Here is a 13,320-nt window from a genome sequence, read left to right as displayed (position 1 = left end):
GCTTTTCTCTGTGCTCCTCCAGGCCAGACGGTGACTATGTGTCTTCGCTCAACGGAGGAAACATGAAAGGATTTGAAGGAGGTTCATCTGGACACTTACCCAAATTCTGCCACGAGTGTGGGACTAAGTACCCTGTGGAATGGGCCAAGTTTTGCTGTGAATGCGGCATTCGGAGAATAGTTCTGTGAACCAAACACCGAACGAGAGCGCGAAGTCCAGAGTTTGATGACTGTTACTGCTTCCAGCCAGAGCTCCTCCTCTAGTTATTTTGTGCTAAAATTGATACACTTTTCCAGCAATTTTTGGAACATAATCTTGCTATATAATGTGTGTGGTGTGTGTGTATATATGTGTACATATACTGTATATAATAAATACCTATTATTCCAAACTGTGCCAGTCAAGAAAACACTCATCTGTTGGAAAATAATTTCAAGTGGAATCATTAACCTAGGTAGTGTTCCTTTTCTGTTGTTGTTAAAACACATTAAGTGAACTATACAAATCCTCGAACCAGTGCTGAGCCCTTCAAGCGTTAGGATGATCATTACTTTGAGCAAAAGATCAGAATAATCATTTTATTATTGGTGCCTATTTTCAGACAGTATCCATGATAGTTGGATGGGATGCTTGGAATTTTGGAATTGAGAATATTTTTAGTTGCATTTAGTTATGTGAGGTCATTTTGCAGTAGTGCTCAACAATTTTATAAAATTTTTTTAAAAAACATAAGTTCTGTGTTACCCTTTACTCAGTGTATACGATATAATTTAAATATTTGTACTCATGCTCTCAAAATATAATTATGCAATTTCCTTTTTGAAGACACAAAGCTAAAAATACAAATCTTATTCTAGTTATAACTGAAATTTTTACCTCTGTGTCTGCATCTTCAAATTTCAGTTCTTTCTTTTCCATAACCTAAAGTCTAACGAATAGTTTCATTATAATTTTTATTAATTATTATTATGTTTAATCCTCACCCATTTTTCCATTGATTTTTTAAAAAGAGAGACTAAAAGGAGAGGGAAGAGACAGAGAGAAACACTGACGTAAGAGAGATACTTGGGTTGTTTGCCTTCTGCACACCCCAACCAGGGCCAACAGCCTGCATCTGAAGCATGTGCCTTGACTGAAATTGAACCTGGGACCCTTCAGTCCGCAGGCCGAGGCTCTATCCACTGCATCAAACTGGCTGGGAATATGGAATAGTTTTAATTTACTACTTCATTTTTGCAAAGTTGGAAAGTGTAATCAATAAAAGATGCAAAAATTTTCTTCAAATTCTTTCATGTTTATTTCTGTGCATCAGAATGTAGAAGAAATTACTTTAGTGGATTTTAAAACAAACCACCTCACCAAATAAGTAATAATTTTGGTAATAATTATCAGTGGAGGGCATGCAGGTAAAAGAATTTGAATTTTGAAGTATAGTTAGATGTAGTTATGAGTAGGTTAAGAGAATATCTAATTTTTCCTACTCACATTTTCTTTTTAGTTTTTCATGTTGAAACACCATTCTCATCACAATAAAAAGCCTCTGAAAATACTTTGCTTTAATGCATACCTGACATGTAATTAAGCATTCACAAAAATTTAATTATACTTCTTTCCTTTGGCTAAAATACATCATATAATCATTATCACACTCAGTATAGTAGCATAGTATGTAGTAGTAAATCTCTTTGCTTGTGTAGCCATCCATGTTCAGTGACTCAGTAGTAATTTCTGTTGAATTAAGCCTAACAACTGTATTATAAATATATAATCAAATCTTTTATAGGCAATTCCTAGCTTCTTGTTTTTGATTCTGTTAAACTATAAGGATCAATGTAGAAATTCATGGCTTATAAATTTCCCTGAAATTTATTTATGCTTATACTTTATAATTTTATTCATTAGTTCTTTTTATTCAGGCAGGGGATATAAACTTAATGTAATGGGAATTGTCATTTTACTTACATTAGAGTTTCAACCCTGAATTTTTATTAATTTATTTCTGGTTGTCTTTACTCAGTTATGTTGGTCAAAAGAGTTTCATGAATCATGAAACGTGTTACGACAATACTTAAATACATTTTTATATTACTTGCATATATAATTCTCACAATGATTTGCCATGTATTAGTTTGGTTTTGAAGAAATTTTCCTAGATCTATGCATCATTTATTTATTTTCACAAGCATTTGCCAGTGGTAGAATTTAAAAGATTGTAAGCTTAAATTAAAATAGAAAAAATTTCTTACACATCATTTTTGAAGTTATTAGCCTGAAAAAAGTAAGATGATTATAATTGCTGTTGCCTCCTGTTCCTTCTATGGGTTTTATTTCAAATAAGTTTTCATTTTTGCACCTATTCAATAAAGACATGAAGCAAAAAAAATGACTATTTGGTTTTCATTGATGTCTTATCTTTCAGCCAGTCATAGGTACAAAGATAGAAACACAAAGAAATACAAAGAGAATCTTGGAAGTCAAAATACAGAGTTTTAAAAATGAGCAGGTTTTTGTGTGCCAAAAGAAATTATTACTATTTTATTGAAGTGGTTTTGACCTCAAAGGTAAATACGTTCTGTCACAGATTAAGGCATTGAAACATTCTCTTCATAGCCAATAAAATCTAGCAATTGAAAACATTTAGTGAAGTTCAGGTTGAAATACATTATTAGTATTTCTAATTAGGTAACACACAGTCGAATGGAAAACGTATTCATCTGTGATGAATACTTAATTAGAGTCTAAGCCTCAGACCATCATGCTTAAAATTATAACAGGAGTTATCTCCAGTGAGAACATCAGATTAGACATGTTTGATTTTACTCAATTTTCCTTAGGCTAGAAGTGAATATTGTTACCATGAGTAGTATTCATGAGTAGAGGCTCAGGGAATGGAAAAAACAATAGAAGAGGTGAGCAGAACTGTGTGCGTTGCAGGTGTAGGTATTTTATAGGGTTACATATATTTTTATTACTGAGAGAAGATAGGCTGATTTTCCACCCGACTGAATTATTGGATAGAGCAGTGGAGAGTCATTAAAATAGTTAATGAAAGCCCCACTCATTTTTAGCCTCATTTAACTTTTTTTCAATTAAATGTTATTGTTGATATTCATTGATTACATAGTTTTGCTTGGCTGTAAAACTATATGCGGATTGGTTTTTATTTTGCCACTAGGGGGTGCTTTAGGCTAATATTGCCAGCAACTCTTTATTTTAAAAGCAGCTCAGGAACATGGGCATTAATTTGTGAGGATGGGGAGTATGGAATTACAGAGATTTATAAGAGTGAGGTTTTTGGATTTTATAACCCATCTGTTGATTTCTTAGAAACTAGTCTAGCTCATTTTGGGCACCAGCGTGCTTTTCATTGATAGAAGTATTTCATATTCATTTTAAATTTTGTTAGCAATTATATATCTCTAATGTATTACTCATGCACATTACCAAAATATTAAAGTTTAATATTTTATCTTAGTTGTACAGCAATCATAATCTTTAAAATAAGGCTTTTCCCCCAATCATCTGGCCTAACTAACGTGACAGTAACATCAATGCAAATAGGAGGTAAAACGCTTAGCCTAATGTAACATGCACAAAGTTGAAGCTTTATAAACACTTAAAATGTGCTTTATATGGTTTTCCTTCTATGAAGTATTAAGAAAAATAAGACGTGATTAATTTCTGTCTTAAAATTGATCATTTATTTGGAGAAGCTGATAGCTAAACAACTACAATTTAGGACAAGCAAGGATTATTTTAATAGAACTTTTCTATATTGTAAAAGCACCAAGTATTGCAGAAGTGTTGAAAATGCAGCTTTCTTGTCACAAGTTAGACAGCCAACCGTTCCGTTTTCTGCTTTTCTTCCCTGTCCCAGTGCTCGGGAGGAGACCGGAGGGCTGTGATGAGAGCTGACGAACCACCTTTGGAGGGAAAGGCATATGGCCGTGGGAAGGATGTGTGTGTTGGGTCCAGGTGAGCTGCAAAACTCAGTTGACTTCCAGTGTCCTGGTGACTCAGAACAAGTGCCGTTGCATAAACGTTACTGATGACACATCAGTTCCTGCCATCTCCCATAACCCTTCACTTCACCTTCCCTTTTCTCTGTTTGCCCGGGCACCTCACTTTCCCTCCTGTTGTGCATTTGCAGCAGTGAGGCTGGGGATAGGAGTGCCAGTAGTGCTGAGTGTACTCCACAGAGAAGTGCTGATTTTATTCATCAGACCAGCAGTCTTATAAAGAAACTGAAAACTGCCAAGGAGCATGAAGGTGAAACACCTTATATGCTGACAGTAGAAATTGATACTACATTTCTAATAATACATTTTTTAAAATTGACTAAATTTACTTGAATATAAAAGCTTTACAAATATTTATGCTTCATAACCTAGCAATCCTTTATAATAAAACCCTAATATACAAATTGACCGAATGGTGGAATGACCGGTCTCTAAGATACATACTGACCACCAGGGGGCAGACGCTCAATGCAGGAGCTGCCCCCAGGTGATCAGTGAGCTCCCACAGGGGAGCGCCGCTCAGCCAGAAGCCGGGCTCACAGCTGGCACGGGCAACAGTGGTGGCGGGAGCCTCTCCCACCCCCACGGCAGCGCCAAGGATGTCTGGCAGCCGACGTAGGTCCACTCCCCGCAAGCAGGCCTAAGCCATCAGACATCCCCTGAGAGGTCCCACACTGCAAGAGGATGAAGGCTGGGCTGAGGGGAACACACATACACACACACACACACACACACACACCTCCCCCGAGTGCATGAATTTCATGCACCGGGCCTCTAGTCCTATATAATAAAAGGCTAATATGCAAATTGACCTAATGGCAGAATGAGTGGTCACTATGACATGCACTGACCACCAGGGGCAAGACGCTCAACTCAGGAGCTGCCCCCAGGTGGTCAGTGCGCTCTCACAGGGGGAGCACCGCTCAGCCAGAAGCCGGGCTCACGGCTGGTGAGCGCAGCAGTGGTGGTGGGACCTCTCTTGCCTGCGCAGCAGTGCTAAGGATGTCTGACTAAGTTGTCAGTTGGACATCCCCTGAGGGGTCCTGGATTGCGAAAGGGCACAGGCTGGGCTGAAGGACCCCCTCCCCCCACCAAGTGCACAAATGTCGTGCACTGGGCCTCCAGTTTTATTTATAAGATGTACTTCTTGAGGGAATAATTGGAAGTGTGGAAAAATATTTAGCAGGACCCGTTTAATAGTACTATCATTGGCCTTGTGTACATTCTTGGTAATAAGGCATTAAAGGTTATATGTTCAGTGAAAGAGACCAAATAGTAGGGCAATATTAAAAATCTCACCTTAAAAAAAAATCCTGTTGGCTTGCTCATCATTAGGGAAATGCAAACTTAAATCACAATGAGATATCACCCGGTGCCTGTTAGAATGGCCATCATAAAAATGACAAGAGGTGAGGGATGCTGGCGAGGATGTGAAAAGGCACCCCAGGTGCACAGCTGGTGGGACTGTATGTTGGTTCCGCCACTATGAAAACCAGTACGGAAGAGCTTAAACAATCAAAAACAAAACTACCATTTGACCCAGAATCCACTTCCAGGAATGTATCCAAAGCAATAACTCAAAAAGATAACCGCACCCCATATTCATAGCAGCATTCACAGCCAAGGCGTGGGAAAAGTCTAAGTGTCTCTTGGTGGATGCATGGATGAAATTGTGGCCTTGTGTGTGTGTGTGTGTGTGTGTGTGTGTGTGTGTATTACACAATTCAGCCATAAAAATGAGGAAATACTACCATTTGTGGCAACATGGATGGTCTTTGAAAACATTATGGTAAGTGAAATAAGTCAGACAGAGAAAGACAAATATTGTATTGATCTCACATGTGGAACCTGAAAATAAAAGCTCGTATTAAAAGACACCAGACACAGTCCTGGCTGGTTTGGTTCAGTGGATAGAGCATCGGCCTGAGGACTAAAGGGTCCTGTGTTTAATTCTGGTCAAGGGACATGCTTGGGCTGTGGGCTTGATCCCCAGTAGGGGGTGTGCAGGAGGCAGCTGATCACTGATTCTCTCTCATCATTGATGTTTTTAATCTTTCTCTCTCTCCCTCTCCCTTCCTCTCTGAAATAAATAAACATGTATTAATGTATTACAAAGAAAGAGACACCAGACAGAGAGGGTAGGGGGAGGGAGACGCTGGAGGCAGGTGGCCAAAAGGTACAAAGGTCCAGTTATAAAATAACTAAATCCCAGGGATGTGCAAACATGATGACTATAGCTAACATTGCTATATGCAACATAGGAAACTTGTTAAGAGTAAGTCCTTTAAGTTCTCATCATAAAGAGAAAGTAGTTCTTTCTTTTCTTTTCATTTAAAAAAAATATATTTTATTGATTTTTTTACAGAGAGGAAGAGAGAGGAATAGAGAGTTAGAAACATTGATGAGAGAATCATTGATCAGCTGCCTCTTGCACACCCCTTACTGGGGATGTGCCCGCAACCCAGGTACATGTCCTTGACCGGAATCGAACCCGGGACCTTTCAGTCCGCAGACCGACGCTCTACCACTGAGCCAAACCAGTTTCAGCCTTTCTTTTCTTTTTATTATATGAGAATATGGATGTTAGCTGAACTTACCTTGTTAATCATTTCACAATCTCTGTAAAGCAAACCGTCATGTCTGATACCTTAAACCTATACAGTGACGCATGTCAAATGTTTCCCAAGAAAACTGGGGGAAAAGTTCTGTTGAGATTAAGTGAATCTGACAGTGTTAATACATAGGTCATTTATTATCAAAGGAGAAATGTTATCCAAAGTAAGTAATTTGTTCGTAATGCTGTATGAAAATATTTTTATATACAGATATAGTGTCAAAATTAAATATACATACTCCATTCATTAAAAGGCAACATATATTATTCTCTTAAAAATATACTTCCCAAATTGCAAACTCATTTAGACAAGTTTTATTACACGCATATGACAGAAGAAACTCAGTACTATGGCTTAGCAGCCTTAAAACAGGTGACTTCCTATTTTGTTTTCATTTGATGGCGTTTGCTATGCCATCTACCGGAGGCAACGAGCTACACACTCATTCCTCTCTGAAGCATCTTAAGCGTCCTCCTTTACGTTTCTGCTTTAAGACCCATGACTCTTGTTCGCTTGGGCATTATCCACACCTCACTGTCAACTCTGAAATGTTTCCAGCCCGGAGATGACAATATCCACACGCATTGCAGTATACTGATGCATAGCAGGACATAAAGAAACAGAGCAAGGCTAATTTTTAATCCTTGCAACCTTTATATACACAACAGATTTTACATGTCTTCTGAATGTTTCTAACAGGTCTAAAAAGGATTATTGCATCTAATACCTTACGTGGATTGTCTTACAAAAATCAGCCTCCAATTAACACCAGCTGACGCATGCGCACACACATGAAATAGTCCGTTGATTGCAGCGTTCGGTTCCCATGGTTTGTGTCCTTCCAGTACCACAGCATGTATTTCTCAACTGCTCTCACCCATTTTTACCAGACATATTCCGTAATTTCTCGGAGGCATTCTACCCCGGAAAATTGCATGAGCAGGTCAGTTCTTGAGGGATGCAACTGAAGTTCACATCTTTATATTGTCACGCCATACATTTCAATGCTCTTTAGTGCCGCTCAAAATTTTATTCCAGCAAGTTTTTATCTTTTCTAGTAGTAACATCAGGAAACACATTTCGTCCTGTTTTCTCTGCCCCTTTGAAGACTTCTTCTCTTCCTACAGAAATATGCAAAGAAAGTTTTAAGTTCACATTTTATAAAAATACATGTTTTCAAATATTCAATCTTTAATTCCCATCATCTTAGGTTCTACAAAAAATTCTGTGTCATGGGAAATGAGAATCTTGCATCATACTTTAAACCTGTGATTTCTAACTCTAGTTGGCATGGTATGTAGGAAATTCAAGGTTGTTGTGGTTTAAGATTTAGAATTCAGCCGAGACCGGTTTGGCTCAATGGATAGAGCGTTGGCTTGGGGACTGAAGGGACCCGGGTTCGATTCCTGTCAAGGGCATGTACCTTGGCTGCGGGCATATCCCCAGTAGGGGGTGTGCAAGAGGCAGCTGATCGATGACTCTCTCCCATCGATGTTTCTGGCTCTCTATCTCTCTCCCTTCCTCTCTGTACAAAATCAATAAAATATATTAAAAAAAAAAAAGATTTAGAATTCATTCAAGAGTGATGCCTGCTGGCTACAACAGGACAAGAATGCTATTTAAACGTTTGTGGGGGAGATATTTGTAAATGACTCAATTAGATTTTTTAACATGGGAAAACATTTTTTTTTTTTTTTTTTCGTGGAAGGAATAGTTAGCACTGAAAACAGGCAGCGTATTTTAGCAGAGATGATGACTAAGGATCTCCCTGAGTGAGCGTGTGCCCTAAGGTCCACCCCATCGGTCTGCACCTGCCCCATGAGCTAACTCTCATTTGTTGATGAAAATCCTAGTTTTGTGTTCAGCCTACAGAAAGCGGAGAGAGTGGCCCCTCACAGGGAAGCGATGAGCAGGGAGCAGCTTTGCTGATCCTCTTACACTCCCGGGAGCCCCTGGCAGTGGGGCTGGGGCAGGGCCAGGAACCTTCCTGAGACCCCAACCAGCCACTGGGTGTTTTATAGTCAGATGCTGTGCCTCACATTATTGCATTGTGTCTACTTAACTCGATGAAATTGCTGATTGTGCCTCCTTTCACAGACGAGGAAACAGCTGCAAAGAGGGTAAATAAGCTGCTAAGGTCACATGTCTAGTAAATATAATGACTGGATCTAGAGCTCAGTTGTCCTATTTTTAGTTAAGGCACAGATTTGGGTTTCTTTTTGTTGAATAACATTAACACACAGCCTTGAAATAATCCATTAAAAACATTAGATAACAGATATCAAAGATAATTACGAAGGAGAATTTCTCATAGACTGTTTAGTGAGGGTCCCAGGACATATTTAAAGAGTGCGTGTTTGAGTTTATGTGACCAAGCAGATGGGAAATGCACGGATGTGAGAACTTCACGACTTTTCTTCAGAGACCAAGAGTGAACATCCATTACAAAGACAAAAGTGAAGAACCATTTTATTTCTGTAATCTTGAGGACACAGATGGTATCTGCCCTCTGTATCTCCCCCAGTTTTTCTTGTCTAGTGTAGTTCTCATGCCCTTTCTTTTTTAAAAATTACATTTATTGGGGTGACATTGGTTAATAAGATTATATAGGTTTCAAGTGTATGTTTCTATGATGCATGATCTGTACACTGCATTGCGTGTGCACCACCCATGTGTTCTTACCCAGAAGCCCTCAGTGTTCTTACCCAGAAGCCCTTTTAAACTGCTCGTGTGTTCATTTCTACTCTGCGAGTGCAAGTGGGATTCCTAGGCTTCCTGAGTCCCAGGTAAGCAAGCTAGCCCCCTCTCTAAAGGGAGCAAGGAATTTCCATGTTCCCACGAACCTATGGCTCACATGACATTATAACAATAATGGAAATATGAAAGGAGAAATCATCACTCCTAGGAACCGGGTGCCTCCATTTTTACATGTCCTTTCCTAATTAATATTGATATCAATTTAATGTGTAATCAAATTTAATTATCCTGAGTTTTTCATTCATATTTATTTTGATATTGATATGTAATTTTGTACAATAGTGTGTTAGTATAAATATTTATATAAGTAATATAAATATGATCTATAAATGTAGAATATTCACATACATCTATAGTATATATTGTATACTTTGTACTAATAAAATAGGTTCTCATGTTAAATTTGTATTTCTTTACTACCGAATAAGGATGGCATTTTTTTTGGTCATATGCTTGTTTTCTAGTTTACTTTCTCCTGTATAGTTTATTCATGTTTTGTCTATTACCTAGTGATGTTTCAATTTTGTTGCTTTCTAAAAAAATCAGTGCTCTGATATTTCCCCTAGCTCCTTTTATTTTAAAATAGTGGTTTGGGTGGTGGGCACCTGGTGCCATATACAGATATTGTAACATAGAAACCCACACATGAAACTCTTATATCCATATTGACCAATGGCAACCAAATAAAGTAAAAAAAATGATATAAAATAAAATTGTGTTTTGTTTTTTTTTTTTTAAAGAAGAAACAGTTTAAAGGGATGCAATTTCAAAGAGGTACCTTCTTGCTACTTTTACTAACATCATAAAATATTTTCAAAACCAATCATAAAAAAGAAAATTCAGAGAGAAACATTAAGAAATTAAATTAAATAAAAGCTGATAAAGAAAGAAAATTATACAATTATTCTCACCAAATTCTTAGTGGGTTGGACCTCACCCAGGGAAGGTTGTTTTTTTTCTTTAACCTTAAAAACAAAGTTACATTTACAACATTGAATATTAATTCTTTATTGCTTCTCCCATTAATGTTGTTGCTAATTTTTGTATGTTACTCTCAGTTCATCTTATATTTTTGAGAGTCTACTTTAAATTATTTGTTAGTACAGCAGACACTTATTTCATTAGAAGTAGAATACAGGCATACCTCGTTTTATTGTGCTTCACTTAATTGCACTCCTCATATAATTGTGTTTTTTTTTCCTTTTTCTTTTTTTTTTTTTTTTTTTTTTTTTTTTTTTTACAAATTGAAGGTTTGTGGGAATCCTGCATTGAGCAAGTCTATCAGCACCATTTTTCCAACATTAGTTTGCTTTGTATCTCTGTCATATTTTGGTAATTCTCTCCATATTTCAAGCTTTTCTATTATTATATTTCTTATGATGATCTATTATCTTTGATGTTACTATTGCAATTGTTTTGGGGTGCCACAAACTGTACCCATTTAAAATGGTGAACTTGACTGATAAATACTTTGTCCTGACCAGCCATTCCTCTGTCTCACTCCCTCTCCTTGGGCCTCCTCATTCGTGAGACACAGTTAATAACCCTACAGTGGCCTCTAAGAGTGCAAGTGAAAGGAAGAGTTGAATATCTCACTTTAAATCAAAAGACAGAAAAGAGTAAGCTTAGGAAGGAAGACATGTCAAAAGCCAAGATGGGTTGAAAGCTAGGCCTCTGGCTCCAAAGTTAGCCACATTGTGAAAGCAATGGGAATGTCCTTGAAGGAAATTAAATGTGCTTACTCCAGTACATTGATAAATGATAAGAAAGCAAACCTGCCTTATTGCTGATCTGGAGAAGGTTTTGGTAGCTAGATAGAGGATGGAGCCACAACATTCCCTCAAGCCAGAGCCTAATCCAGAGCAAGGCCCCAACTCTTCCGTTCTGTGAAGGCTAGAGGTGAGGAGGCTGCAGAAAGAAAGCCTGAAACTGCAGAGGTTGGTTCATGAGGCTTAAGGAAGGAGGTCTTCTCCATAACGTAAAGGTGCAAAGCAAAGCAGCGAATGCTGGTGCAGAAGCTGCAGCAAGCTGCCCAGCAGATCTAGCTCAGATAATTAAAGAGATGTCTTCATTAAACAACGGGGTTTCAATGCAGGTGAAACACCCTCATTTGGAAGAAGAAGCCAACTAGGACTTGCACAGCTAGAGGGGAGAAGCCACTGCGTAGCCTCAGAGTTTCAAAGGCTGACTTGACTCTCTTGTTAGGGGCTAGTGTAGCTGCGACTTTAAGTTGAAGCCAGTGCTCAGCTTCCATTCTGAAAAATCCCAGGGCCCTGAAGAATTATGTTCAATCTACTCTGCCTGTGTTCTTTAAATCAACAAAGCCGGGATGACAGCACGTCGGTTTACAACATGGTTTGCTGAATATTTTAAGACAATTGTTAGGATTTACTGCTCAGAAAAAAAGATTTCTTTTGAAATATTACTCATGGACAATGCACTTGGCCATCCAAGAGCTCTGATGGAACTAGACAACAAGTTTCATGTTGTTTTCATACCTGTTAACATCCATCCTGCGGTCCATGGATCAAGGAGTAATTTCAACTTGCAAGTCTTATTATTTACAAAATACCTAGTGATTCCTCTGATGGATCTGGGCAAAGTAAATTGAAAACCTGGAAAAGGATTCACCATTCCAGATGCGAGTAAGAACATTCATGACTCATGGGACAAGATCAAAATATCGGCATTAACAGGAATTTGGAAGAAGTTGTTTCTAACCCTCACAGATGACTTTTCGGGCTGCAAGACTGCCGTGGAGGAGAGAACTGCATGTGCAGTGGGAATGGCAGGAGAACGAGAATTACAAGTGGAGCCTGAAGATGCGACTGAATTGCTGCATCTCCTGACAAAGCCTTAATGGTGAGGAGCCACCCAGGGATAAGTAGTGGGATCTACTCCTGGTGGAGACGCTGCAAAGAGTGCTGACATGAAAACAAAGGGCTTGGAATATGACATAAACTTGGCTGATAAAGCACCAGCAAAATCTGAGAAGACTGATTCCAATTTTGTAAGAAGCTCTGTGTGGGTGAAATGCTACCCAACAGCATCTCCTGGGACAGAGGAGTCACTCAGGAAAGGAAGAGTCAATTGATGTGACAAACTTCATGATTGTCTCATTTTAAGAAATTGCTAAAGCCTCTTCAACCTACAGCAACCCCCAGCAGTCAGTAGCTATCAACATCAAGACAGGAGCCTCCAGCAGCAAAAAGATTGCCACTCACAAAGGCTCAGATGATGTTTAGCATTTTTTAGAAATAAAGTATTTTTAAATTAGGGCATGTACATCTTTAGGCATAATGGTATTGCACACTTAATAGACTACAGTATAGTGTAAACATAACTTTTATATACATTAGGAAACAGAAAATAATTCAGTGACTCGCTCTTTTGGGTGGTCTGGAGTCCAACGCACAATATCTCCGAGGTATGCCTGTATGAGGGAGAAGGCAGAAGCAAGAGAGATTGTCTTCTGAATACCCTGGGTCCAGCACTGTCTTACTGGCTGTGAGGTATGAAAAAACAAATATATGGTGTGGGTGAGGAGAAAGGGGCAATAGTGATATTTCCAACAATAAAGATAAATTTAAATAAATAAATAAATAAATAAATAAGTAAGGTAAAAAACCTAATATAGAAGGGTATAGTAACAGAAACAAAACTAGAGTTTTAATCAACATGAACATAAAGTCATCATAAGTTGTGAAATCCTGAGCATAAATTTTATTGTGCTTTATCTATCAGAAGCAAACTGAAATAATCAATAGTATGTACAGACCTGACTCATGAAGTAAAGTCAATGTAGCTGACTGTATTTAATATCTTACCTTATCATTTTAAGAAAAATGCAGACTGTATCAGGTTAGTAAGCTTTGTGACATAATTTTATTTAATTTCAAGAATAAATCATTTGTGTTTTCCTTCTTGAC

The 13,320-nt window shown here is 38.1% G+C and overlaps 2 protein-coding genes across 4 annotated transcripts in view; one reads left to right on the top strand and one right to left on the bottom strand.

Annotated features, from left to right (window-relative positions):
• Positions 1 to 716, top strand: part of ZC2HC1A (zinc finger C2HC-type containing 1A) — a 51,757-nt gene extending 51,041 nt beyond the window's left edge. The window contains exon 10 of the mRNA XM_084864935.1: positions 23 to 716. Within this exon, the coding sequence (XP_084721061.1) occupies positions 23 to 188 (166 nt within the window). The 3' untranslated portion in view covers positions 189 to 716. The remainder of the gene's footprint in view (positions 1 to 22) is intronic.
• A 6,038-nt stretch (positions 717 to 6,754) lies between these two features.
• IL7 (interleukin 7) overlaps positions 6,755 to 13,320 on the bottom strand; it is a 51,055-nt gene continuing 44,489 nt past the window's right edge. For 2 of the 3 annotated variants that reach the window (XM_084864335.1, XM_084864333.1), the window contains 2 exons: positions 10,303 to 10,356; positions 6,755 to 7,755 (listed from right to left, as the gene is read on the bottom strand). In XM_084864335.1, coding sequence (XP_084720461.1) covers positions 7,636 to 7,755; positions 10,303 to 10,356 — 174 coding nt within the window. In that variant the 3' untranslated portion in view covers positions 6,755 to 7,635. The remainder of the gene's footprint in view (positions 7,756 to 10,302; positions 10,357 to 13,320) is intronic. The other variant, XM_084864334.1, reaches the window with a different exon arrangement.

Source organism: Pipistrellus hanaki (assembly GCF_964339955.1).
Source record: "Pipistrellus hanaki genome assembly, chromosome: 17".
In the NCBI taxonomy this organism is placed as follows: domain Eukaryota; kingdom Metazoa; phylum Chordata; class Mammalia; order Chiroptera; family Vespertilionidae; genus Pipistrellus; species Pipistrellus hanaki.
Note: the sequence above shows the minus strand (reverse complement) of the source record. Positions and strands in the feature narration are given on the sequence as shown.